This window comes from Rhea americana, unplaced genomic scaffold (assembly GCF_003343005.1).
Source record: "Rhea americana isolate MKP2758 unplaced genomic scaffold, rheAme1 scaffold_167, whole genome shotgun sequence".
Classification (NCBI taxonomy): Eukaryota; Metazoa; Chordata; class Aves; order Rheiformes; family Rheidae; genus Rhea; species Rhea americana.
In genome coordinates, this window is record NW_028185783.1 from 475,374 (window position 1) to 503,122 (window position 27,749).

Genomic DNA, 27,749 nt, shown 5'->3' on the forward strand with positions numbered 1-27,749 from the left:
AGGCATGTTAATGGAGCAGTATAGGAAAGCTTGTACAGATACACCCCCCCTCTGTGAGTAACAGGGGAGCTCTGTTACCTGTTCTGATTGAAACCTGTAGTGAATGCTGGGGCCTTACTCTTGTTCACAGACATCTAGCATTAATTTGTCACTATGTGGAAATCTGTAGATATAAGTGGAGAAAAGATTGACCCATTTTTTTTAAAAAATAATACCTTTTAAAGACTCGAATAGAATAATAACCTTTAGCTAATAACAAATATTTACAAAAAAAAAAAAGACGTGTCCTGAAATTGTTTCAAGACAGTTAAAATTCTTATTACAAGGGTATTGGTGTGGATTAAAGTGATTTGTGCTTGTACTTTCTGCTTCTGTATCTCTCATTTCTAGTAGCAGTTCTAACCTGACTACCAAGTAGTGATAGGGTCTCTTTTCCTGTTGTGTAGTGCCCTCTCTTTTGGTTATGTTCAGTCATGACCACGAGCTCTGTTTTGGAGTTCTTCATCCTCCTTTCCCTCTATTCCCCTTGTCCCCCGCAAGATAAAAGAGAAAATTGGAACAAGAGATATGCATGTCTGAAAGCATTGCTCAATGACATAGGAATTTCCCTGTTTGGGATATATGGATTGCCTTTTTTTTTTTTTTTTAAGAGCTGAGGATAATATTTCATCCCATTCTGTATTCAGTTCTCAGCTACTCATTTCACAGAATGATCCTACAAAGAGATGTCTCTCTGGGCTTCTGTGGGCCTGTGTGTGCATCATCTGAATGGTCTCTTAAGCCTTTGCAGCTGTAATGCTCTTAACTTTTTACACTCTTCCAAAAATATACGTAATTAATGAAGACAGGTAAAATTTCTATATTCATAGGGATTGCCTTCAAGGATTTAAAATTTTGTTTAGTTCCAATTTGAACTTGCTTGTAAAAGTTGAATTTTGGTTCATTTGTAGCTGAAGTCATGCAAAATATATATCACTGTTTTCCAGCACAACTGTGTATCTTTATTTTGAGCGCATTTTTGAGTTGCTCTAAGAACCCTGGCCAAACTTGAATTTGTAATTTAAACTGAGCAAGATAAAGAGAGTTCATGTTCGGGCTGCCAGAAGCTCGTACAGCTGTGTTGGAGAACCGTACTGTAGTATTCCTATGGGTATCTGAGTAAATGGAGCATGCTGTTGCTTATATGCTGATGTATGGGCTTTTATGCACAAGTAAATTGATCAGCTCCTAGCAGATTTGTGCTAGTATTAACAGAGATGGCATTAATACAGCATTAGCACAAATCAGTATTTTTGTTCATGGGCAATTGTGCATTAAATCTTTTGCCAATTCCATGATATTCATGGCTTTTTAAGTGGCATGTGGTTCCAGTCAGACATTTTGAGGTCAGGCTATTGACTGTACATTCATACATTCATGTAATTCATTATTTACAAGAACAGAATATTTCTTGCTTCCTTCTCTATTTTATTTTCTCTTAATAATTTATATTTTCAGCTGTTTGGTTTTTTTAAGCAGGCATCATTTCTAAGAGTGTTCACACAGATCTAGTGTTCTGAACTTTACAGACTGCAAAGCTGGCCGCACTACTACAGGAGCAAAAGCAAATAACTAAATCAGACATTTCAGAAAAATCCATCTGTGCAACATGTACATAGTTTGTGCAAAGGAAAACAAGCATGTGCTTGTGATATCCAGAAAGTAATTATCGAACCATGGTTTTTGCTACCACTACAAGTGGTAGGAAGCACTAAGGCGAGAGGGAAGCTCTTYGGCTCTGTTTATGGCTCTTGGGGCTCAGAACCGCAGGGGCAGAGGTAACGGAGCTGGGGAGATGTTCACAGTGTTTAGCCGCTTCCTCCTTCCCTGGTAAATCTATCCCATGCCCCTCAAATGAGGGGGGAGAGCCAGGGGTGGCACTGGTTATCTGTGTCCTCTGTCCAGCTGGCGGGGACTCCGACCCCGTATTGTGCCCTGGCAATATCATGCTGTGCCTTATGCATGGACGTATTTTTTTCTTTTCAAGCCCTTTTCATGGCTGGGTTCTCTGACAGCATTTAGCAAGAGTGGTGCCATTTCCCACTTCAGCTGATTTTTCTCCTCATTTATCTAAGCTTGAGTTTGGCATCAGACACAGCCAGATGGAGAGCTGGCTCTCTGCTAGAAAGTTCCAATTTTCCRTTTCCTCAGACTGTGTTTAGTTGTCTGTTCATCTAGTAGTCTGAACATCTAAGTTTAGCTGGTGCATTTAATGTGTGTAATTCACTTTTTTTTTTTTTAAGTGCCTTTAACAGTTCCTTCTGCCAGCCTCCTTACTAGGTGCAGATGTCGTCATCTGGTCTGTTCTAACTGCTGAAAGCAAATAGGAACCTTATTATGAATTAGTTTCCTATAAAAAGCTTGTTCACAAGACCTGTGTAATAATAGCCTTTAACGTATTTGTACCTAGCGACCTGGTAAAGAGTGCAGTTTAAAAGCAGGGGAGCAGAGCAGTTAGACTTATATTTGACAAATAATAAATGTGTATCTGCAAGTAGATTTTAGAGAAACGTCTACGTTTTCTGAGGAGTATTTTCTTGATCAGGTGTTTCTTTAGCTTTCTCTGTAGACCTCTGTCTGAAATTCTGTATCAGGCTGTTCTGTTTGAAAAGAATAGGGCTGCCTGCAGAGATGCTTTGTGAGCAACTACGTAAATAAAAGTGGGTTATGTAGGTAGGTGTATTATTGAAAAAACACGTATCTTTCCAAGTGTAGTTACCCCACTCATATGTGTAGTCCAGAGGCACTATAGCAAGCAGCATCTGCTTCTTTCCATTTTCTCTGTCCCTTCCCTACCCTTCCAACAAGCTCCTGTCCTAGCCAAGTCACAGCCTGTCTGAAGGCGCTGGATAAGGTGCAGAGGATGCATATGTCCACTTGTTCCATGCAGTGCATAAATACGACGGGTGAAACACAGAGGCTGCTCGGACACGCTCTAAACAATTGTTGTGTGTTCTCCATTTCAGAAATTAGGAACAAATTCATTAGTAAGTAGAATGAAATTGAGATTGAGATTTTTTTAATTTTAGTATAGGATTTATATTCACATAGAAACTTGAACACTTAGTAATGGGGAAGTGGGATATCATTTGCCAGTTTATTAGCTCAAAGCCTGCTGGGGCTTGTCATGACCACTGACTGTTACCTCTTCATTGGTATCATAGAATGGTAAGGGTGGAGGGGACCTCTGGAGATCATCTAGTCCAACCCTCAGTATAGCCCCATCTACGACCTTGGCGTTAGCAGCACCACGCTCTAACCAACTGAGCTAAACCTGCCCCCATGGCCAGTATGAAATTTGGCCAGACCTACGCTGCAGTGTGAGCTGTGGCCATCCTGGATGGGGGCTCATGCCGCACTGCTGGCAGCCCCCAGTGYGGGTTCCAGTGTCCCGAGGGCACCGAGCTTTGGTTGCTTTGCCTAGGGGTTGCTGCAATGCCAGTGGAGAACYGCCGCTGGTAGCGTGTGGTGCCCCTACCCCGGGAATTTATGTGCGCCCAGCTGTGGTGGCAGAGGCTCTATTGCACAAGCAAGGTTTGGCAGTGGTCTTTGCCAAGCTTTTAGGGACAGATGCTGTGTAAAACAAACAAATAAAATTGGCCCAAGCTCCACTACTAACAGTGTGTGGGAGTAGCTGCCAGAGTTCCCGCTAAATTATTTTTCCTCTGTAAAGGTTACAAATATTAAATGTGCCCTCATCCAACAGACTAATTGCTTTTAAAACTTAATTTGCATGGTAACTTGGATTGGAAACAGTGGAACTTAATAGGGCTGAAACACTGTTTCAGTCCTAAGAATTAGGAGAGGGGGCATCATGTTCTAGTAATATATAAGGTTTGAATAAATACCTTTTTGCATTCTGGTGAGGGGGGCAGGAGAAAGGTAGGGAAGAAGAAAACAACTTCTTTGTCTTTGCAGTATGTATGCAGAGTTTCCTTGCTGTTTATCCTTGTTTCAGTACCACGAAGAGAACCACAGCAGAAGCAATTCGAGCATTACAGGCAGGAAAGAAATGGTAGTTACACAACATGCTGTGGCTACCTCATCCTCTAAAGTCTCCCCATGAATCTGTAATCTTTCTGCATGTTTTGGGGGGGGGGGGGTGTCTTTGACTCCCTTCTGTTCCTGCTGGGGGTGATGGCATGTTTCTTTGTGTTTGAGGAAGCTGGTAAATCTAGGTGAGCAAGTAGGGAAGTTATTGTTAGTAACCTCACATTAGTAAAACTGAGAAAGCAAAAAGCCTTTCTTCCATTACCAAAAAATGTGCATTATTCAGCTGGTTTGTCCAGGTGTCCRGCACCTACGGAGCAGACTCTGATCTCAGTTACATGATGTAATTTTTAATATCTCCTGTGATTTTAAAGACTCTGCGGATTTTTTTGGTCAATCTGGCCTTTATTGTGCAGAAGATTGAAACTGCAAAGCAACCCATGTGTGCTAGATTCTATTTTCAGCTCAAGACAGAGAAACATACTCTTTTGTTGAAAACATATCTTCAAAGCAAAATTAATTACTTAGCACAGGGCATGCTAAGCAATGCCAGAAAGGGTTAAACAGGGTTAAAGCAAAATCAATTGTTTATTAAGCCAACTGTATACAGAGATGCTGTCAGAGCAGCTATTCCATAGGATGCAGATCTGCCTCCTGATACCTCTCCTCAGCCTGCCCTTTGGAAAACTCTGCTCTCCTCTCCCAGCCCCAGGCAGCTTGCTGCAGTCAAAGGTCTTTGTTTTGCTGCATTGTGCCCCAGTAGCTCAGCACAGAGGGGAGGCAAAAATGGCCAGAGAAGGGCATGAAAGATACAGGCTTCCATCTCCAAGCCAGGCTGCTTGGGAAACACTGGAGCAAGTATTCCTAAGCCATACTCTAGCCTTAGCCTTGTGCACTGAAAATGCTGGTGCTTCCCTAGGCTACGGAGTGAAGGGTGACTGACCTGGAGAGCAGAGGAAAAAGTATAGGTTGATACAGAGGTGCAGTTCTTGCAATAAAAGATTTGCTGAAGACTGTGCCTCGGACAGGGGCATCTATAAGGGAGGAGTCCCTCCACTTACAGGCTTGAGCTGTCATCCTTTGATATTGCAGAACCAGCCCCAGGATCCTGCCTTTCCAGGGTGCTGACATGCATTAATACAAGCTTTCCTCTCATCATCTGAGCTGCTGCCACTGCCTGTACTTGGATTCACATCTTAACCTGGTATAGTGAATTATCCAGAAAAGAAAGCTTAAAGTTACTTGCTTTCCTCTTGAAACATCTTATTTCCTAACTTATGCTAACTTCAACTTTCTTCTTGAGAGAAATTTGTCCCACGCAGAGGGAACTGTGTGCGGGCCTGTGTGCAACTTAGGACCACTGTCCAGGGTTAAATAGCTGCGAAGTGTTATATACAGGGTCATTGCATGGAGCAAAATTTCATCAAGAAATTGTGCTGGTAAATTGCTATTTCTAAAATTTACTGGGAAATGCAATTATGACATTCCTCGATAAAGTTTTCTATTTTTCCTTTGAAACATGTTTACAAGGTCCCACTTAAGAACACTCTGAGCAATTCTTTATATAGATCTCTCTTATCTTTAAAAATGAAATTCCTTGACTTTCATGGACATGGAAAGAGCACACATTATAGAATGTTTGTGCTAGTTGGTTCCAGATGCTCCAGCTTATGCCTCCTCTAACAAATGTTTTCCCTTTTCTCTCAGTAGTAAAGAGAATGGTTCTCACTTTTCATCTGTTCTCTTTGACTAAAAGGCAAAAAGGAAACTTATCATTAACATATGGTGGAAAAAAATTACTGCATGCATCCCTCAGGCACTGCTCGTTAAAAGAATGCACAGAAATGGCTCAAGTGTGGGTAACGTAATTGATGTGCAGCTCACTATTCCCTTAACATTTACTTTCCCCTTGCAGTGCAAAAACTGAGAAATATGTGCGTTGTTGAGAGGATATAAGCATGCAGAGCTTAGAAAAACAAGCCTTGAAACAAAGGGACGTGTTTTCAGCACCAAGTGCGGAGGAATTAAATGTTACTTGCTAACTAGCACCAGGAAACATGCATCCCACATCTATCACCACAGCAGAAAGAATGATTGTTAAGAACATGCCTGTGCCTAATGAAAGCTAAGGGCAAGTTAGAGCTAATATAAGTCTTATATTGGAGATCACAGTCAGGACACTTTTAATCATTAAGCTCCAGGATATTTTGGAAGAACTAAAATGAAATAAAAGCTTTTCAGTTAAAACTATATATTGAAACCAATTAATTTCTGTTAGGCTGCCAGTGACTGCTTGTAAAAGTACTTTACCAGGAAAAATAGCATTGCATCCAAGGCTCAGAGTTAACAATTTACAGAGTTTTTTTTGTTTTAAAAGAAGTTCATTCATTATGGAACGCTTTGTGGACCACGATTACACTTATAGTCTTGTCTGAGGACCCCTCAGCCATTTTTACAAACAAAGTGAGAATTTGGATACTGTCCCTGTGCTCTAGGTGTAGTTTGGGCCTGCTGGTTAGAGATGACCTTTTAAAAACATTACTTTGCTTTGAAATCCTTCTTGGAACATCTCAAACCAAACATCTAAGTGCTGAGGTACCTAAAAGAAATGAGCATTTTTGAAAATTTGACATTTTACATCTTCTTGTCCCCATAAACCAATGGGGATAATGCCTACATTGGAACTTGCAGTTCCATGAATCACTATTGCATTTGTCCTGAGTAAAACTGGGGCCTCTTTTTTCTTTTTTCTTTTTTTTTCTTTTTTTTCTTTTTGTATACTGTTTTATAAGAACTATCAAAGCTCTTTGTCAAATATATATTGCAGAAGTGTTCAGTCCCCAGGTGTTGGTCTTCATTGGTCCACCTGTCTCAATCATTCAAAACCAGTTCTTCCTCACAGTTCTCCATCTAAGGGAGGTTTTACAGCCTGTGAATGAAAAATGTGCATGAGCAAATGGCAAAATTCTGTCTTGAAAATGTCCTACCCAGAACAATATGTTTTATCTCAACTTTGTGACTTCACTGATGAGATTTAGCTAGCAGTACTAGACATCTGTTGTCCATCCAGGTTCTTATCTTAGTCTCTGTCTGTATGGTCCCACAGCACCACCTCCTTCATTGCCTTCTCATAACATTAATTAAAAATTTGTATTAAAAAAATACATCACATATGGGGAAAAAATGCCTTACCTGTAACCCCTGCAAGAAACAAATTGTGTAGACACCTTAATTTGTGAAGGCCAAAGCAGTAATTGCTTTACTGCAGATTAAATGGCATATGTGCCAAAGAGTAAGAACAAGGCCTTCTCATGTTTAGAAGGATCTGTTTGTGGTCTGTTACTGAGATGTTCCTTGAAGTTGTAAGCAGTGATAAAAGCGCTTTATAATAGAAATCTGTGCATCAAGGATGTAATAAATGCATTTATTTGCATGTAAGTTCTAACTGACTAGTTGTGTCTAACTTAATTTATGTGCTTTCTGTCCGATTTTAGGCACCAAAGGGAGAAACAAAGGGGAGTTTACAAATCTTCAGGGTGTAGCTGCATCTACAAATGGAAAAATATTAATAGCAGACAGTAACAACCAATGTGTGCAGGTATGAGGATATGCCACTTCCAGTATTATTCTTTTTTTTCCCCCTACCTCTTCCTCCTCTGTGCTCCAGAAAAGACAAATTTTGTGCATTAAAAGCATAGGTGAATATACAGAGGAAGAGCAACCTGTTCATTAGCTGTTATCATTCCATCTTCTTGACCTGCAGCTATCCGTTTCAGATCTAAAACAGATCTACTATGTATTTCAGAGTTATTTCCCTTCCTTATTATGTTTGCAATAAATGAAGAAAACAAACATGCCATAATCTGGAAAAATACCTTTTTGTAAATGCCACTTTACATTGTAAACTTACCACTTGTATACTTTCTGTGTTTCGAAACAAATCCAGAACGTAGTGCCACAAATACAATTTCATAAGGAAATACGAAAATAAACACGTAGATGTCATTTTCAAGTGACTTTTAGTCTACTAAATTAACTCTTCTATCTGTCATGATCAAATCTTTTCTGTGGTAGACTCCCTGACATTCATGATTTTTTGGCTTCTGTAACCTATGTGAAAATCAAGCTGTATTTTCTTTTTTTCTGCCGTATCTTTTTTTCACCATTAACAGTTTGTCATCGCTATTCAGGGTGCCATGTGGTAACAATAAACAAGGCAGCAGAATGAGGCTTGTTCGTCAGCGTATTGGAACTGGAGAGCCACATGCAGTAAAAACTTGTTTTCAGACCTTTTCAAAGTGACAGAGTCAAATATGTCTTTGTACCCTCACATATTGCAATTTGCAGCCTCTTCAGTGGAACTTCAGTGTCTAATTAAATGACTGGGGGACACAAACAGTGCCCTAAGTTTTGAGTTTGGCTAAAGCATCTCTCAGGAAATGGCCCAGTATTTATCTAAATCAAATAATTAGATGCTGAAAATCTCACCTAGGTTCTACTTGCATCTCTTCAACAGACTTCACGTGTGGCCTTGGCCAAATCACTCTATGCCTCGGTTTGCTCATTTCTAATGCAGAAATAATACCACTCCCTTCCAGCTACCTGAGATAGACATTGTGAAGTGTAATTCAGTGTTTGTAAAGGTCTTTGAGATCATTGAAGAAAAGTGCTATGTAAGTGCAAAAAACTTCCTTATTATGACGCTTAGGCCCAAATGGAGGCTTCTTCTTAAATTAGGTACATCACTTTCAAATATGGACGATGTAAAAGTACTTAATATTCCCGTTTCTCCTCCTGACTATAGTGTTCAYTTGTTGCTTGCTAAAATCTAAGCTCCAAGAAATAGATGATGTCATTATGCAGACTTAATTTTCAAATATTTTTTTTCTGTTACAGATATTTTCCAATGATGGCCAGTTCAAAAGTCGTTTTGGCATACGAGGAAGGTCTCCTGGCCAGTTGCAGAGGCCAACAGGAGTGGCTGTGCATCCCAGTGGTGACATCATTATTGCAGATTATGATAACAAATGGGTTAGCATATTTTCATCAGATGGAAAATTTAAGGTATGATTTACCATGCAAACTCTCCTGAGCCTTCTCCATCTTACAGTGGAATGCATATTCATAGTTTTTTTTCCCTCTCTGTCAAAAACTGCATAGATGGGTTGCAACTTAGTGCAGATTCCATTGTTGTGATGTGGAAACCCACGACACAGCCATGTTGTATAATAAATAGAGGTTACAGCTGTGATGATCGGCTGTATCATAATGATACATCAAATAGCGACGACATATTCCATTCTGCAGTTCTGCATACCAAGTGCTTGGATCCCTTTCTGCAGTTTACAAGTGGAAGTAGCTGATGTAATCGAGTCTAGTGGGACTAGTTCAACAACCTTCACGTTATTAGCATTCTAATTATATATAAATGTGTGTGTATATATATGTATATGCACACATAGAGACTAGAAGCTTATGAGGACATAAAATTCTTTGGTAACATGTAGAGGAGAAATTTAAGGCAGCGGACTGATGATGACTTCCTCTGTTCCGTAGATGTCAGCAAATCAAGTGCATAATTTATGTATGAGCCTGTTTTTAACAGGATAGGTCTTGTGGTCAGGTGCAGTGCCAGAGAGAATTAAAGGTTGCCTCCATGTGATGCTGTTTCCTGAAGTCTGAGTCTGGTCATTCATGACAGAAATTGCAGTCTCTAGCAGAGATTAGCACTATGCTATTCAGTGAAATAAAAGACCTGTTGGGAAGTTTCTACCATTGTTACTTAGTTCTGGAGTCCCACATTGTAGAGGAACCATTTATTTGGCATTTTCTGGCTTAGGTCCTGAGCTGCTCATTTAGTTATTAAGTACTAAGAAATGGCCTTCTGTTGATTATTCTTTGCAAAGTGATGAATACTATAGCAAATAGGCAGCTTTGCTTGCATAGTCCTCATTGACTCGCATATGGGAAATGGACACTATTATACTTTTGGAAGTATCCAGATTCCATGTAGACTTGAAGCTAAATATGCAATGTAACTGCTAAATATATGTATATAAATTACCTGCACTTAGAAAGAACGCATGATTTTCCTTGTAAAGCAGTTTTCCAAATACACAGCTACATGAGAGAACTTTGTTTCTGGCTGAATGAAATGAAGATACTAGCAAAACAGAAACAAACAGAAGTGTAATTGAGTTAAGAATCAAAATACTCCAAGGAACTTAAAGGTGGCATAAATAATTATTAAGATCTTTWACAGGAACTGGCTTGATATGGACATGGAGGAAGGAGGGCTAGTTTTCCTTCTTTCTCCAGACTGAATGTAAATATAGTATTTTGGATGGTGTCAGCTATGGAGAAAAAGCCATGGCTCTCGAGGAGCCAGGACTCTTTGTGTTATATGTTGCCATCAGGAAGACAGGCATTGAAAAAAATTAATATTAAGGTAATTCCTCTGACTAGAGCCTAGCTTTGTTTTAGGCAGTGTTTTTGTTGGACTGCCACAGCTATGTAAAGTTGGCAATGTTTGTGTGGTTAATTCAACACATCAGGCTTTATAGCTTGTATGACTGGACTGATTAAATGGGAGATGAAACGTTACTTATATTGTAAAATACTATTTTTAGATTTAAATGCAACAGAGTATTTAGAAGAGAAAAATATAAGAAAGGTTGTAGAAAAATTTTATACATGGAGAACTGGCATAATCATAGTTGAAGAACAAGACAGGGAAATAATAGATCTGTCTCAGTGGGAATTTGGACAAAGCCATGTAATTTCTTGTGTGTTGGCAATAGTAATTCTCACAGGGGCTTTGTCAGGTTAAATTGGGCAAAGCATACTAAGATACACAGAGAGATAAATAAAGTGTTAATGGTGTTTCCCTTCAAAGGATCATGGCTGCAAGACATCGTTTTTGATACAAGTGGTCTGCTAGTTGTTAACTCAGTGCTATCAGGGGTCTGTTTTGAACTTAATCTAGCTAATTTTTGTTGTCCTCTTCTTTCTGCATTTATTTACCCTCTTCCTTTGCAGTATTTTAACAGTCATGTGAGCCAGAAGCAAATTTCCCCTGGAGCCAGGTCCAAGAACCTGCCTGATTACAGAACTTGGCTGGCACAACCTAGCAGGCTCCCCTGCCAGGCAGAAAAGTGTCACCTTCCTCAGTCTCTGGTAGGAACAGAGACAGAACTCAGTTTTCTCCAGGCTGTAAAACTTGCATAATGACAAACCTTAATCTAAGGTTACACCAAAACATGCACATTTTAAAATGAAAGGCTGTGTTATGCTGTGAACAACAAAGCATCAGACGGGGTCTTGGGAATTGAGGCTTCTGATTCTGGCTAAGCCACAGGTCTCATGGGTGACTACTGATGTATCACCAGCTATAAAAGGCAAATAACAATGCTGGCTTTCTCTGGAAATTACTTTGAAACTGCTTAAAAATTTTATTATAGAGCAGGTATTGCTAGGCTAAGGAGAGCATGCRTGCTGAAGCAGCGATAGCAGCTCCTGTGGTAGTGGCGGTGTTCAAACTTAGTGAAGGAACTGTAGAGTAGGGCTAGAAGAACGATTCTTCATCCTTTGTGGAAGGAATTATTTTCTTTCTAGTCCTGAAGGATCACATCTAAGATAGCTCTGGTTGGCTAGTAACAGTCTATAAGTCAAGTTAAGACATCAAGTTAAGATAGGTGGGAAAAGATGGAAGGAAACGTTTCATCTGGGAGACTTATTTCTTCTTGTCTCATTAAAAGAATTAAGATGGAGGCTGCTTCTGGGGACTGTGATGACTGGCCACAGCTGAATTAAGACAGTCACATGAACGACAAATTCATTTGTTGTGTGATGTCGGAATCTGTTACAAAGCTATATCCCCATATTAGGGAAGCTGTCAAAAAGGAAAAAAAAGCTGCGTTTAAAGTCTGTAAATCAGTTCCTGACAATTGTGACCCTTTCTAACAGTAACAAGGTCAGTGAATCTAAACTTAAAAGCCGTAACAAACCTACCACTATAGAGAAAAGCCTTAAAAWTTTTTTTTTATATATGCCAAGCTCATTTTTCCACCTCTGGGAATATCCCACAGTACAGTATTTTCCACCCTAGTAGGGTGACTTTATAAACACATATTTGAAAATGAATCTAAATTCATAGGAGACTATAAAATGAGGGCCATATTGTCCTTGACTGAATTCATTTAAACACATTATTTGTATTAAGCATTTAGATGATTCATTATATTTTATTCATTTCTAATGGCAGAAAAGTCTCAGAATGCTTCCATTCATATACTTAACAGGAGTGACTGGATTTCATAATGTTCTGTTCTAAATAATCAAACCTATAATTCTAAGAAACATTCTGAAATAAAAATACACAAAGGCTGTGTTCAGCCAGACCCAGTGATGTGTCATCAGCACAATTTGATCTAAACTGGAAACAGAGATTTTTAGTAGCAAGCACTGCAAACTCTAGCTGGGCATGTTTTATTGCTGCCTGCAATCTGTATTTTAAATCCTGGCCCAGCATTAGTGATTTTTATTACTCTTCTCAGCACTGAGTGCCCATTAGTGCAGTACATGATTTATTCATAAATTTTTTCATGTGTATTTATATGGGCAGGAAAACACTGTAGTCATGAGTCTGAGTCATTTTTCCATAGGAATTCTGGAAAGATGGTAAGGAGGAGGTGGAGTGCACAAGCAATAAACACAAGGGCATCCCAGAGGAAAGAAGGGAACATGATTTAATAATCCCAAAGGAAATAAATGTACTGATTTGCATTTGGTTTAGGGTTTTCCTGCTTTGTTGTTATGCAAACCTGAATGCATTCTGTGTGTCTTGCTCATTTCTTTCTGCTGGTGAACAGAAAGTCATTTTTAATAGTTTCCCCCGGGGTATTTTCATGTGATTTAATTGTGTGATTTTTGCCTAAATATTTAGCAATTTATAAGAATATATGTAGCTGAATGTAAAGAAACRCACGATTTTTGTGTGCTGGCTAATCATAGTCTTGAGGCTGCAAGATTTACTCCCTGGAGTTTTCTTTATTTGCAACTGAAAGAAGCTGTATAGCAATGCTGGTGACTGTATGCTGGATGGCCTTAGGGAATCTAGAACTTTATTTTGAGATCGCTCCTGTTCTGTACCTGCAACCCTACCCATGAGAATGCCTGGTGAAGTAGGAGCCTGGCGTTAACTAAGCGTAGTTGAACTGCTTCAGATGGTTGGTTACTTTGAAATCATCTGAGAATTGAGAGGAATGAGGTAGGTAATGAATCTTCTCTGTGCCTCGTAATGGACTTGTAYGTGTATCTTAGTATCTGTTTTGTTTAAGTTCAGATGGAAATAGGAAACAATATTCTCCACCAAAGGGATGGACCCCAGTTTGTAGGATGGACTTTGACAAATTGCTATAGGATCAGGAAGCTCTGTGATCCATTACTTCAACATAGTCAGCTTGCTGGACTGCCTGTCCAGAGACATAAACAGGCTGGCACAAGACCAGATATTTGAACTAGATATTTCAAGCTGGATTCAGTCATAACTGCTTCAAAATCTGTCATTAGTTTTTTTTTTTTTTTTTTTTTAAGACAAAAAAAAGTTGCTACATTCCAAAACCCAAATGATTTGTTGGTATTCTTTCAACCCTTTCTTAGCTGAAAGGTCAAAATTCAACTGATTTTATGCAATTAAACCAGTGTCTAGAGTCTCTGGCTGATAATAAAGCAAATTGGTGCAAAATGTGGAAAAGGCTGAAAGGTGATGCTAACATCTCTTTGGGTGGATGCCTGGATAGCCCAACGTGCTACAAAGGTTTTGCCTGAATCTTGGCTTGTTCTGAGCTGAGTGGGATGCCAGTGACTGTTGTTCATAGATCCCCTTACCTTCATGCTGCTTTTTGTGAGGCTGTCAAAGCATGTATCTAAGCTAGTGATGGCCACCTGTGTACTTCTAGAAGGAGCGATGCTGACTGTAGCTGCTGTTTGCAGATCTTGTGCTCAGAAGGAGGGATCTAATRTTCAGTAGTTCTATTCTAGCTACAGCTCTTCAATCAGGAGTCATCTGCAGATCAGGGAAAACCATTTGTTTACTAACCCTACGCAGTACATTTATACCATACTCATCACAGCAATAATCAAAAGACTTCTAGTAATATATTGGTTACTGTGACTGAGATCACTCACGCGCTTATCTTCCCAGTGAGCTCTTGCTGCTCTCATCTGCAAGGGCCTGAGCTGCTGAGGCACAATTTRGAGTACTTCCCACAGCTCCTCACCCTAGAGAATGAGCTGCCATTGATGATCAGAATAGAAAGCARCTATGAACCAAACTCAAAACACAAGATTGAGCTGAACAGTTGCATTTCTAGGTGCAGAAAGGAAAAAGAGTAAGAAGAGAAAGAGGAGACAAAAGCTAAAACGTAACCTAATCTGTCATCTCCAGTGAGTCTGTCATAATATACACACCTGCACCCAAACTCCCCCACACACAAAAGGGCTAGTTAATCAGCTGTGTAAATACACTAATTCATGTACAGCCTGTTATAAGTAAGTATATAAGTAAGCCTGATATAAATAAGTTTTATATATAGCCATTTATACATATAAAATAGGCCAATTAATAGCCTATTCTAGAGTTTGTGCACTATATTTCTAACATTTTCTGATTTATTTTGAGAGTTCTATAACCTTTCCAAATAATTCACTGCATGCGAGATCCACCTCATCTTCTCTGAAGGCTCTTCCATTGCTACAATACTGTTTACCTTGCCGTTGCTGATTATACTGGCAGATGGTTTTGGTGGTTGCAAGCCCTATTTACAATGATAGAAATGTTTTCATTACATGTAAGACTAAAATAAACTTTGCATTGTTTAGTGTTTCAAAGATTGCTTTATTTGCAGCTTGGCAGCACAACCCTGTTTTCTGTGCAGGTTTCAACTGTCACCTCGTATGTCTAAGCAGTAAGTAAAGCAATCTCAGATGGGTCTGGCAGAAGACATAAGGTTAGCCTGGGCTTTAGCTCTGCTCAGATTCTTTCTAAGAGTGCTCAGGAGCTGTGTGGTGCCTCATTTTGCCCAAGAAAAGCTAGAGAATACATCATTGCCTGCATTGATGTATCTAGGCTAGTGATGGCCACCTGTGTATTTTTAGGAGTGATGTTGACTGTAGCTGCTGTTTGCAGATCTTGTGCTCAGAAAGAGGGATCTAATATTCACTAGTTCTATTCTAGCTACAGCTCTTCAATCAGGAGTCATCTGCAGGTCGGGGTGCTTTGGTGCACCGAGAGTCAGCCCTGACTTCTTTCATGTAGCAGGCCGCGGTAAAGGCTTGCTTCCCCATCCGCAAGCAGATTTTTGCTGCACTCAGGAGTGGTATGCAGAGGTYCTTGGTGTCTGTCTGTCTTCCCTTCTGGTACACTAGTGTAGACTATACAGCCATTTTTGATGGTTGTTGACATATCCTGCAGTTTATCAAAATATACAGTTCTGATGATTGTTACTCCTGAATTGTGTACTTGAACTCCTCAAGGTGATTGCTGAAGTGGTAGATTTTCTGCTCTGAAAACAGACATAGAGCAAGTGTTCTCTTTTTTTCAGATAAAGGGAAAAATGACAGTGTGTGCAATAAGAGCTGATGAAAACAATGACTTCCTCTGGTAAACTTCTGATCACAAAATCTCACTCCATCCCACTATGTGCTCCTATTATAACAGATGTCTGAACTGTACTAACTTGCTTCTATTGTGCCAACATACTTTCCCATTTTTTGTTTTCCCTTTTAGGCCAAAATTGGATCTGGAAAGCTCATGGGTCCTAAAGGTGTTTCTGTGGATCGTAATGGACACATCATAGTAGTGGACAATAAAGCATGCTGTGTGTTCATCTTCCAGCCAAATGGGAAAATAGTTACCAGATTCGGTAGCCGAGGAAACGGTGACAAGCAGTTTGCAGGTACACTTGATGGTAATATGTAAATCCCCTTTTCTTGCCTCTTCTGCTCACATTTGCATGATGTTTGAGCATGTTGAAGATGCTATATCCTACTTGCTTTTTTCCTGGAGGCAGGAGGGTTCTGTTATATGTACAGCTACTATTTATCATGTATTTAACTTGTCAAGAAAACTGAAACATTTGTTCTTCAAATGTAGCTGTAACCAGCCTGTTTTATCTACCTCTCTGTGTCTGGAAGCATTTCAGATCAATGACCAGTGACATCTTGATCTTAAATAGCATTTTATAAATGGATTGTAATGCCCGCGCTCATCTGTAAATAATAATGAACTCAAACACAATGCCTTTTGTTTCCAATGCTCAGATACACCTGATCATATACAATGCCCTAAATAATATCTTCACATTAGAAAATAGGCCTAATGTTAAGACTGGTATCAGGAGGCTAGAGTTATGCATATAGAAAATGTCAGTTTGGGGATATTGCCGCTTAGGTATTTAACTGACTGCTTGCCCATGGTGTCGTTCAATAAGAGAAGTAATTATATTTTAGGTAATTAAGTAATTCAGTAATTARGTAAAAACATATTTTGTATAAATATCTGTCCATTCAAAGCTGGAAATTAAGTTGCCAAATTAGCTATGCAGATCATTTTGCAGGTGTTTGATCACTTTGAATTAGTAGATATAAACTGGTCTAATGTTCTCATAGCACAAAAGAGAATTAGCTTTAACTGTATACTGCTTTCATCCTACTTTAGATCTCTTGCAATGTGTTATGACACAAGTACAACTTTTATCAGAGCTTTGGCTCTAAGACAGCTAAGTGTCACCAAAATTTTCTGTGTATGTCCAGTTTCCTTCATCTTAAAATTCATAAGAATACCTCATGAAAACATGTGTGCAAATGCTTTGTACTAGTATATTTGAGAAATGTATCATCTCTTCCTGGCGACAGACTGCATAAAGCAGGTGAATTGTCATTCCTTGGACGTTTTGAGTACAAAGGTTTTCACCCATTTTGTACTCTATACTAATGTATGTAAAAATTGAAACCGAGTTCTGATTTGTTTAGTAAGTCAAAATAATGCCATGTATTTTGGCTCAGGTAGTTGCCTGTTTTGAAGTTACAATTTGTTTTTTACTCAGCTTGTACATATAGTTCAATATAAGAAGGAAAATGAAAAATGGACTTTCTTCCTGACAAAATTTCTAAATGTTTTTGTCAATTTAGTTGACAAACTAGTTTCTTCTTACTGACTTCATTTCTGAGACACTTAGTTTCTCAGTTTCTTAGAAACTGACTTAGTTTCTTCTAAGTAATTTCTACATTTGTCCTAAAATTTGTTTGCTCAAATGCTTGTGAGAAGTAAACACACAAAACATAGATAATTTCATTTAAAATCTTTCATGAAAAACTTTACACTGTTTTCAATACATGTACAAATTTGTGCATAAGGAATACCTGCTTTGTCTAGTTAACAAGCAGATAAATATCTATGTAGTCATCTGTGTATGAGAGAGGAAGGAATGAACAATGCTGATTGATAACACTAACTGATGAATGGTTGAAAAAGAAATGATTCATGTTTACAAAAAAGCATGCTGATCTTTTTTAAACATGAAATGAAAATACTTTTAATTTGAAACTGACATTCTCAGTTTGACTGTTATTGCTCAGAAGCCAAACATAATTTTCTGGCAGGCTGAATAATTTTTATATTTAAGGAAACCTTTTGACCTAATGGTATTATTTTTATTATTTTATTCTTCTTTTGCATTGCAGGTCCTCATTTTGCAGCTGTAAACAGCAACAATGAAATTATTGTTACAGATTTTCATAACCATTCTGTCAAGGTACTGTCAATTAATGACAATTTGGAAAGCTTTTTATTTTATCGTGTTACCTCCCTGGGGAAAACAAAGATTGTTTAAAAAACAACAAAGAGATAATGCTGTACAGGTATGAGGCCTGATATGAAATAAGATTTTCCATTTGAGGACTGTGTATTCAGAGACCTTTGCATGCAGTGCATCACTTGATGGAGATATAATTAGTTCTCTTTGATTGGTGCCACTAAGATGCTCCTAATTCAATTGCTTAAACATAAGTTGTAGCTGAGACAAATAATACCAGCTTACTTATTGTTTATTAGCCCTCTGCTAAACCTGTTATTTACCATATGCTCTTTCCTGGTTTAAGAAAGTCTGATACCTGCTTTAGAATTTCTCAGTAAAAGCTTCCCACACTTCTAGTTGAATAAAAGTACAACAAAGTAAAGACACATGACAATCTTTAGTTACATATTTATAGGTTTTAAGATTACTGGATCTATTTATGACCTGATAGGCTTAACGCCTGTGTAACGGAGACCATCAATGTTCATCCAGTGCACTGAGCAGAACTGGCCACTCGTCCTCATACTTACAAAATGTCCTGACTCATGGCATGTTAAACAGTCGTGCTAAGATAGGTCGGTATATTTGTTTGTCCCAGTAATAAACCAGAAGAAGGATAACTGTTCACATGTCATGTGCTGGTAAATGTATGTTAAGGAGCTATAGGCCATTGCATAAGAAGTTATCCACCACCTGTGTGTTTGTTTTCAGGACGTAAAATTCCTTTTCAGTCACTTTTCCTGCTTCTTCCCCCTCACTTGGCACCCAGCACTAACACCACATGGGCAACAGAATGCTGTTGTACGCGCGTTTTCAGGGCATGCAAACTGATCGCGCGTGCTGGCGAAATCCCTATGATTTCACTTAATGACTGGCTGTTGTGATTGAAGAGAAAGATGTACCCAACCAGTTCATCAGTATTCATAGCTGAAATGATAAATCTTATATRTGACATATGAAATCACTGTCTGCTACTGCAGATCATAGACACCTTAATGTGGTACTGCATCTTTAATGGTGTTGAATCATCTAGCTTTTCGAATAGTGACCTTGCTTTTAGATGCTTTTGGAGTTAGAGGAAGTAGCAATTCATGTGGTTTGGATTAAATCAAAGAGACCAAGACTGCTGCAGGAGCCCTAAAGCAGATTGTTTATGTGCTTTAGCAGCAGGAGGCCTGTGCCTCTATAAATTACCCCTTCATCAGCCRGGCTTACGGGTAACAAGAAAGCCTGGGGAGAGTTTGCAACAAGGGCAACCTAAAATGAACAAAAGCAACTGAAGAGATGTAAGAAGTGTGGTATCTCAGTGAATTTAAAATTATTGCATCCCTAATGAGAAGAGAGCATTCCCCTCTGTCTCTGGTGTGACCTATGGGATAAAAATGTAATTTGTTCCAATTTGGTTCTAACTGGAAAAGATTCTTACTTTTGTAGTATTTTCTAATACAAGTACACATAATTGTTGAAACTTTGGAGATTTATTTATATATGGCGTGATGCCAATTATCTTTTGCTAGATAGTCGAGGGGAGAAAAGCACAGAATAAGTTTTGGGTGCTCAGATCACTCTGGCTTCCAAAAYGTCTTCCTGCTACCAATGTCTTGAATGAAACCTCATCACGCAGCAAAATTATCCTCCCTCCTGTTTTGACCTTCAAGTGTGTTCATCCTTCAGGTATCCTCTATGGAAAATCCTACTTCAGTGTAGGCCTCTCCCTTGTTCTTTCAGTGACATTATAATACATAGAGTGATTTTTTATCTACTTTTTTTATCAGTAGACTTCTTTTTATGTTTTTTTTTTTGTTGTTTTTATTGATCAGAATGCTGTTGGACGATATGGCACAGCTGGGCCTGGGTCCAAGGTGGACTGAAATAAAATGGGATAGTTATGATGTGTTGTAAATTATCTGTCCTCTGTCTTACTTGGCCCCATTGGTGCATCAAGATTGCTGACAGAATATTCATTGAATGGTTTAATTTTCTGCTCTCTAAACCTTTTACCCACCATCACAGCAAATGCAGTTGCTGAATGACCTACCCAGAGGGCAGAATCCGGTGATTCTTAAGGCTTATTAGACTATGAAAGTCAGAGAAAAGAGCGCATCTGCTCAGTCTCGTTTCCTTGTGACCGGCTACCAGTGCTGGCAAGATACCATATCTGCACGCATTACATATTAATTCAAGATGCACAAATTGAAGAGGGGTTCCAGGACCCTCCACTTGTGTGTCTGTGCTGAATCAGATCTTAAGTGAGAAGGGAAATACTGCAATGGGGCTGGAGAGAGAGAAAAAAAAAGCTTTTCTCCTGTCTTTAGTCTTAGACTATGCAATGTTTTCTATAGGGAAGACACAAGAGTGGAGAGTGGGCTCTGTTCTTATCTCACTTTTGGATTCTAAAAGATTTTGGCTTGTTTGATTTTTAGAAATGCTTCTTATTTTAGTTAACTTGTTTTCATAATGTAGGCTGGTGCTGGTATTGTCAGTGAATTCGTCATTCTTTTATTACTGTCTGATGTCATCTCTTCTTCACAACTCAAAATTTCATAAAGTTTTCAAGTATTTGAACATATTAAAATGTAAAATTACCAGCTATGTGAAGATGTGGATATAAGTGACCCTTGCTTCCAGCTTACTTGCTTTTGTTTGTAGTGTAAATATATCACTTTGCTAAGCATTTCTAAAAGGAGAGAAAAAAATAAGAATTATAAATATCAAAGCTGGGAAGGAGGTGTGTGTTTTGGGGGAGAGTGTTCCTGAGAACTCTTCAATTCCCAGTTGTGTTAATAGGTGAACTGGTAGTTGACAATTAGTAATATTCAACGTGATGCCGTATTCAAGTTTTTGTTTTAATCCGTACAGGTATTTAATCAGGAGGGAGAATTCATACTAAAGTTTGGATCAAATGGAGAAGGAAATGGACAATTCAATGCACCAACTGGAGTAGCTGTAGATTCTAATGGAAATATTATTGTAGCAGATTGGGGAAACAGCCGAATACAGGTAGACATTTGTATTTTTCAGAGGTGCTTGATTAGGAAAATTAATGGATTGATAATGCTAGCCAATCTTCCTAAGAAGCAGGATAGCAGCATTAGAAATAACATGGTTATTCAGCCTCATTGCTGGTCTGTCTGCCTTTAGAAGAGGTGGTGTCAGAGTGTGGTCTTCTCCSTGTGACTGCTAACAAGTCTGATAGTTACTGCGACTAAGGCTTTTGACTTAAAACATTTCCCCAAAGCTTTTAGGACTTAGGAGACTTACAAGCACTGCCAAGACAATAGTCACTTATAATCGCCGTAACAAAGATCAGAGACMTGGTAGAAAACATGAAAAAGCCAATGATCTGTTCAGACCCTGAGGCAAATGAAGCAGATTTTTATCATCTTTTAAATGTTGAGAAAATATTCTGTTTTCATGTTTTAAAGTTGAGTCTTTTCATCTTGCAAGTACTAATCACAAAGCCCTTTCTCATTTGCCAAAGAATATCTAATAAAAAATAAGCTTATATATTAGTTTCACTGAATATAAAAATGAGGGAGCTGCTGATGAGTTGTTCTCATGAACCATTGTCAAAAGTATAAACAAATCCTGGTTTTCTTTATGTGGGAACCTAGGAGAGTCACACTAGCCACAACAGTAGTATTTGTTAGGAAAACGAGGTGTTGATTGAGTTCCAGATTGAGGTTGATTTGTAGTTGACTATTTTTAGAGCAAGGAACAGCTGATGTGCTTTTTCTTATTATTATTTCATTGTATGTTTAATTCTTGACAAAAGCCCTAGTAGCCTTAAATAGTTATTTTAATAAGAAAATATATTTGCATATTAGTTTATATATTATGAGAAGAGCAGATCAGATTTAACCCTTGTTTATTCTAGTGTATGCCAACAGCTTCAGAAATGAGAATTGTAATAGTATAACTGAAAGCGGAATTTTGACTGCTTTTTTTTTATTATTCATAACATTTCTATTGCTTTCTCCTCCTCAAAGGTTTTTGATGGAAGTGGATCGTTTTTATCCTACATTAACACCTCTGCTGACCCACTTTATGGTCCCCAAGGTCTGGCCCTAACTTCAGATGGCCATGTTGTAGTTGCAGACTCTGGAAATCACTGCTTCAAGGTCTATCGATACTTACAGTAACAATGAGCTCTGGAGCTGGATAATCATCCACCCTTAAGAAAAGACTGTTCCCCAAGATTCAGTGCAGGATGTCTCCTACTTTAATGAGTTCATTTTTAATAATGAAGGAGTCTCTAATGGACTTCTCGTGTTAATTTCCAAACTTACCTTGTTTACATAGGACTTGCACCTCTTACGTTCCTCACTGAAATTTTTGTTGTATGAGTTAACACACAAAATCCTCTTTAACTGAATTTATAAAGACAGYGTGATATTAAACACAAGCTGCAACTTATGGAACTGGAATTAACTAATTAGACAAAAATGAGAAAAATTTKGGGGAAAAAAGACCCAAAGCATTTTGAAGACTGCAAAGGTTAGCTCCTGTTTAGAGCTTCCAAATTTGAAAAAGTGTCATTGTTATGACCCAGAACGGATCCTGGGAATCTTCTAGACCTGATTATCATGGTAGGTATTACACTTCTAACATTCTTCAGTCTTAATAACAAGTAGGTCCTTTTAGTAAAGGTATAATGTTAAGTCATACAAAATCTGTCTAGCTCTAACCATCAGACCTAACACAGCTCAATGTTCAGCACTATGAGAATCAATGCAAATTCCCTACTCATGTGGGATTAATGAAGGATTGTTTTATGTGCTTATTTTTCACTCTTCCTCTTGCTTAATGTGTTGTAAGGACTTCGCAGAGACCTGATATTCTAAAGCTCTGGAAAACCTTAATTGTAATGATGCATTAGTGACAGCTGAATTTCTGTAGAACAACAGACCTTTTGACACCAAACTAGTTCATTAGGATCAGGGTTATTACAATGTCAACTCAATTAACCTCATGTGTGCCACTCTTCCATATGTGTTCATTGCCGTATTTCCTTAAGGCAACTCATTGTATTAACAAATAAAATGTCGCATCCCACAGGACAGAAAGCCAGAGAGGTACCCCTATGGAGGACCTACATTATACAACCAAAGGAACTATGGTTAATAGGGGTTGTATAAGGAAGCCAAGGGTTACCAAAGCTATTTGTTTTTAACATGAGAAAAAAATACATTACAAGTAAGAATGAATTTGAASCTATTCCCGAAGTCCTTCATCAAGGGAATTTTGTTAGAGAACAAAATAAGGACTGCGAGATTTGTTCCTGTTTGTATGTATGTATGTACGACTGATTGATGCAAAAACAAAGTAAATGTAGGTTGTTTCAACAAACTGGAGCGTATATATGCCATTTGATAATGGYAGTACTCTGAAAAACGTCCCTCCTTCTTCCTGCCGGATATCTCTACTGTGTGCTTTGTTGAAGTACTAATTTAATTGGAAATCCTTACAATCATATTACTTGGYTCTATTTTTAATGGTTTTTTTAAGTATGTACTTGTCTTTTTTGAAGTAGCATCGGTTTTACTATTAATTCTAAACCTAATGGTCAAAAGATGTATTGCTACCATGCCCTAATACAGAGTGGTGCTTGCTCTTTAACTTCATCTGAGGAGCTGGTTGGCTTGCTGCCAATGCCTAAAATAGTCTGGGAAGAAGAATCCTATTCTAATTTTTAGAGATTTGAAACAAAATGGCATTGGGTCAGGACCAGGGAAGTATTTTAAGCATGTCTGCAAAACTGAAAGAAATTTTTGTGAAATTACTTGTTATAAGTATTTGTCTTATTTCTAAAAGGTTAAGGTTGTTTCAGTGAATCTGAGGAAACTAATGATTTTCTGTAAAGATGTGTTTGACTTGTAAAAATGCAGACTCTGAAATTCATAAATGTGGAGTTTGTCTTTTTTTAATTGTTATTTCTTAGAAATATTTTCTTCTCTTTCCCATGTATTTTTTTTTTTTTTGCATATAGAACCAATTTTACAATTTCTAGTTCAAAGACGAGTCTCCTTACTTCATTGGAATGATTGTTTTGTGTAAAGGGCTTAAGGTTTGGACCATACAATATGGCTAAGAAACTGGTGGTAATATTTTTGAAATGTAAAAAATCAAGTCTGTTATTACCAAGAGAACAAAATATCTTCTGCTTGAAGTGAGTTTGTCCTAAAATTCCAAAGATATAGTCACCTTGATTATTACATAAGAAACTGTCCTCTCAAAATTTTTAGTTGTAAATCAAATTTTATGATGATCAAGTAATTTTTTAATAAGTGTCCTTATAAGCAGCCTTCTGACACACATGTAGTTTCTGACATTGGAATGCCCTTATATGATTTATTTATCAATGAAAAAATATGTAATATTTTCACTGTATTTATTAACAAAGAAAAAGGGTTGCACTGACTCTGCAGTAGAAACTTAAAAGAAAATGAGAAGTGTGTTTTGCTGTCAGTTATGGATACTATTAATCAAATTTGGTTCCAGRTTTGGATTTCCGTAATAGTATTTTACTAAACTTGACTGTTTCCCACTCAAGAAACATGGCCAAATCCTCCATTGCCAGGAATTCTGAGGACCAGAGGAATCAGACCCTAAGCTATATGTCAAAACATATACTTAAGACTATACTATACTATACATATGCTTTCCTTTCAAAAGATTTGGTGTTCCTATGATTCAGTATTGTTTAGGAGCATTTTCTATAACCTCTGTCAATCCATTGCATCCTGATGAAATATGGAACTCTACACACAACCTCCTTGCAACCAAGCTAACAGACATTAGTGGGGATATGGGTTTTTTCATAAGATTGATGATTCTTTTTTTTTCCTTTTCATCTCGTTGAATTTTCAGACATTATCACCAGAGCAGCACTCAATGCAGCTGAAAAATGGCACTAATTTGGAATTCCTTCACATAGCGAATGCTGCCAATTACAATTTTAAATTTAGTGGTAATGGGTATTCCTTTCCAAAGGTTGACCTTATCTGTCTGGCCACAGGGAGACTGAAAAACACATTGCTTTTACAATGTACTTTTGAAGTCAACTTAGCTAAAATGCTACATAAGCTTACAAAACTTAAAATGAACAACCAAAGCAGAAATTCTCTTCTAAAAAACTGACAGGTTCTTTTTGCATCCAATTAAGTGAACATCAAAATTGCACTACTTGGATTTATTGAACTGTTAGCATTTATTAAAGGCTATATAGGCATTCTGCTGCTGAATTTCAGGTATAACCAAATGTTCCCTTGACTTCCCTGGAACGCTAACTGACGAGCAGCGCAGCCTGAACAGTGAAAGTATGTGCTTCATTTAGCTAATCTTCAACTCAAAAGTAATCTCAAAAGCTTATCAGATCTTGTGTAATTTGGAGTATTTTAGGACAAACTAGCCAACTGTATTTGCATTATTTTTTTGAATTGAATAAAAGGATCTGTTCAGTTAAATCCAATACAAATGGCAGAGGATTTTACATAGGTTAAAATAGCAGCAAAGTAGCTGAGAAAGAAAAGGAAAATGGCTTAAGGGAAGCATTTGTCTGACGTAGATGGAGAGTTATTTATTAGTAAATACTGTTCTGTAAAAGCTAGAGGGCTTTCAGTTTTATGTTAATATTTTTTATTATTAAGGATCTAGTGTTGCCATATTGAGAACTATAAGTGCCCAGTATGTTGTGTTTGTTATAAAGAAATGACCTGCAGTTGTGGGTGACACATAGTTATGAAATCATAATGTACGTTGAAAATTTTCTTAAGAATTGTGAGCGGTGATTGTTCTGGTCTGTTGTGGAGAGCGTGCAAAAGGTGTTTGTGCTGTGGACTAGGATGATACCTAACTGGTGGTGTTATTTCTGATGAATGTACAGCACTTCAGTTGATGTTTGTGAGCAACACGGCCTTAACCCGGACACTCCTGCTTTGGCGTTATGACACGGGAATGTTCCATAAGCTGCACAGTGTATGGCAATATCCCTGTGTTAGAAATCTGTACCAGTTGATACACTTTAATTTTCCAGTTCTGGGAGTCTGTCTTTTCTCTTTTTTCTTTTTTTTTAAAGTTTTTGTACATTCCATCTTTGTAAGCCAATTCCATGTTTTGTGTACATGTGAGTCTTGCACTATCTGAAAACTGATAATGAAATATTCTTGCCACTTGTTTTCTTTTATTTTCTACCCCTATGAGGCTAAATACAAGCTTTGCCTCCCTAAGGTCAAGGATCAAAGATGTGCATCGAAGTGTGTGTGTGTGTGTGTGTGTATGTATGTGTGTGTAGCTTTAGCTTCATGTGTGCCACGGTATTTTCAATGCTTTAGCCGATGATAAAAACAAAATTTACTCTGTCTTGGAAATGTAGGAAAACCAGAGTCAAATGTGTACCTTTACCACGCACAAAAATTTCAAATAATAAAAATAAAGCTTGTTTCCTCTGTTGTTGTTATGGTTGAGGATTTATTTTTCATAAAAATATCCTCATAATGCAGATAGATGGGTAATTTTTTCCAAAAGGAAATCTTGATACAGCTTTCCTGCCTAGTGACTAACAGTAATTGTTTCATGAGTGTTTAACTTTTATGTAGATGCAGAGGAAAGAGAGACTTGAGTCCTTGTTGGGAAGAGGGTGGGGAGTTGGAGCTTCCTTTTCTTCTCCCCTCCTCCTTAACTTCAGTCATCAGAAGTAATATTTTCATTTATATCAGAGGAGTACAGTACCTTTCAGCCTATAACCTTTCAGGAGTCTGCTGCAGAAAACCAAATGTAAATTTTTGTAGAATAAAAGGAAGCTGGCCTTTGGAGCTCACTCTGGCTCTTCCTATAAGTTAACCAATGTTAACTTTCCTTTTAGATAGTACTTGTGTCTTCTTGGTTGCTGGTGAACTCTCCAAAGCTGAATCCTTTGAGAAATCAGTGTGATCGGGAACTCACTGAAGAAATAAGAGATTCTTCTGATGTGGTGTTTGGCTTGGAAACAGTCTGGCTGGAGAGGACTAGAGAGGTCAGAGTCAGTAACATGAGCTTGCTTGGTGGCAGGACACTCACAAATGGAGGCAGCTGAATTACACAGCAGTTGCCATTTTCRTGGATCTTGCCAAAACCTTCTAAAAGAATGCAGTTTATGTTCTTTTTCGCAAGTGAATGTCAGCAGCCATGCTTTGAGGCCCTGTTTTTTGATTTTTCCTGAAGGCAACCTTACTGCAACATAATGGACCAGTTTTGTTTATCAAGCTTCAGAAAAGTGTTCTTGGTGCTGAATTTACTGCCGTATGTCATCTRTCTGCTCTGAAGTTCAGCATTATACAAGAGGTTTTATTGGCTTCTGTCCTCTGTATTATTTCAGCAGAAGCTCCCTGTGACAACGAGCAAAATCAGACAGGCAGGCAAGATGTGATGAATGGGAAACGCTGCTGTTTACCAGGAAAATTTTGCAGTAAACGGCCAACTTCCTCTTTGGCCTTTCCAAGGTACTTAACTTGAATTCTGCACAAATATAACGGTGTTTTTTTTAAATATTCTATAAGCATGGAGAGTAAGGCCGAAATAGTTAAGAGCGTGTGAATTTTGAGTGCCCTTATTGAGACACCTAGGAGCTACCCTTTACAGTGCTTGCCACTTACATATCATTTCACATTCAAAAGCATTTCCTTGGTCCTTAGGCTATTGTTCTCTTTCACTTCTAGCTGTGCTTCCATGGAGTTAACTATCCCATAGTTTTGCTGACAGTTCATATGAACAATCCCTGATTTGCACCAGACAGTCATCTCAGTGAACTGGAAGAGTCAATGTAGCTTTTGAGGACAGATGTTCTCTCCAGGCCCCAGCCGTTCTGGTGGAACGGCTAATAATGAG

The 27,749-nt window shown here is 38.2% G+C and overlaps 2 protein-coding genes across 11 annotated transcripts in view; both read left to right on the forward strand.

Moving 5' to 3' along the window:
- The window catches only part of TRIM2 (tripartite motif containing 2), a 92,837-nt gene extending 66,501 nt beyond the window's left edge, over positions 1-26,336 (forward strand). For 9 of the 10 annotated variants that reach the window (XM_085300643.1, XM_085300636.1, XM_085300635.1 and 6 more), the window contains exons 7-12: positions 7,524-7,627; positions 8,926-9,093; positions 15,818-15,998; positions 17,773-17,843; positions 20,745-20,885; positions 21,875-26,336. In XM_085300643.1, coding sequence (XP_085156769.1) covers positions 7,524-7,627; positions 8,926-9,093; positions 15,818-15,998; positions 17,773-17,843; positions 20,745-20,885; positions 21,875-22,027 — 818 coding nt within the window. In that variant the 3' untranslated portion in view covers positions 22,028-26,336. The remainder of the gene's footprint in view (positions 1-7,523; positions 7,628-8,925; positions 9,094-15,817; positions 15,999-17,772; positions 17,844-20,744; positions 20,886-21,874) is intronic. The other variant, XM_085300644.1, reaches the window with a different exon arrangement.
- MND1 (meiotic nuclear divisions 1) overlaps positions 23,969-27,749 on the forward strand; it is a 45,757-nt gene continuing 41,976 nt past the window's right edge. The window contains exons 1-2 of the mRNA XM_085300672.1: positions 23,969-23,986; positions 26,749-26,898. Of these exons, the coding sequence (XP_085156798.1) occupies positions 23,969-23,986; positions 26,749-26,898 (168 nt within the window). The remainder of the gene's footprint in view (positions 23,987-26,748; positions 26,899-27,749) is intronic.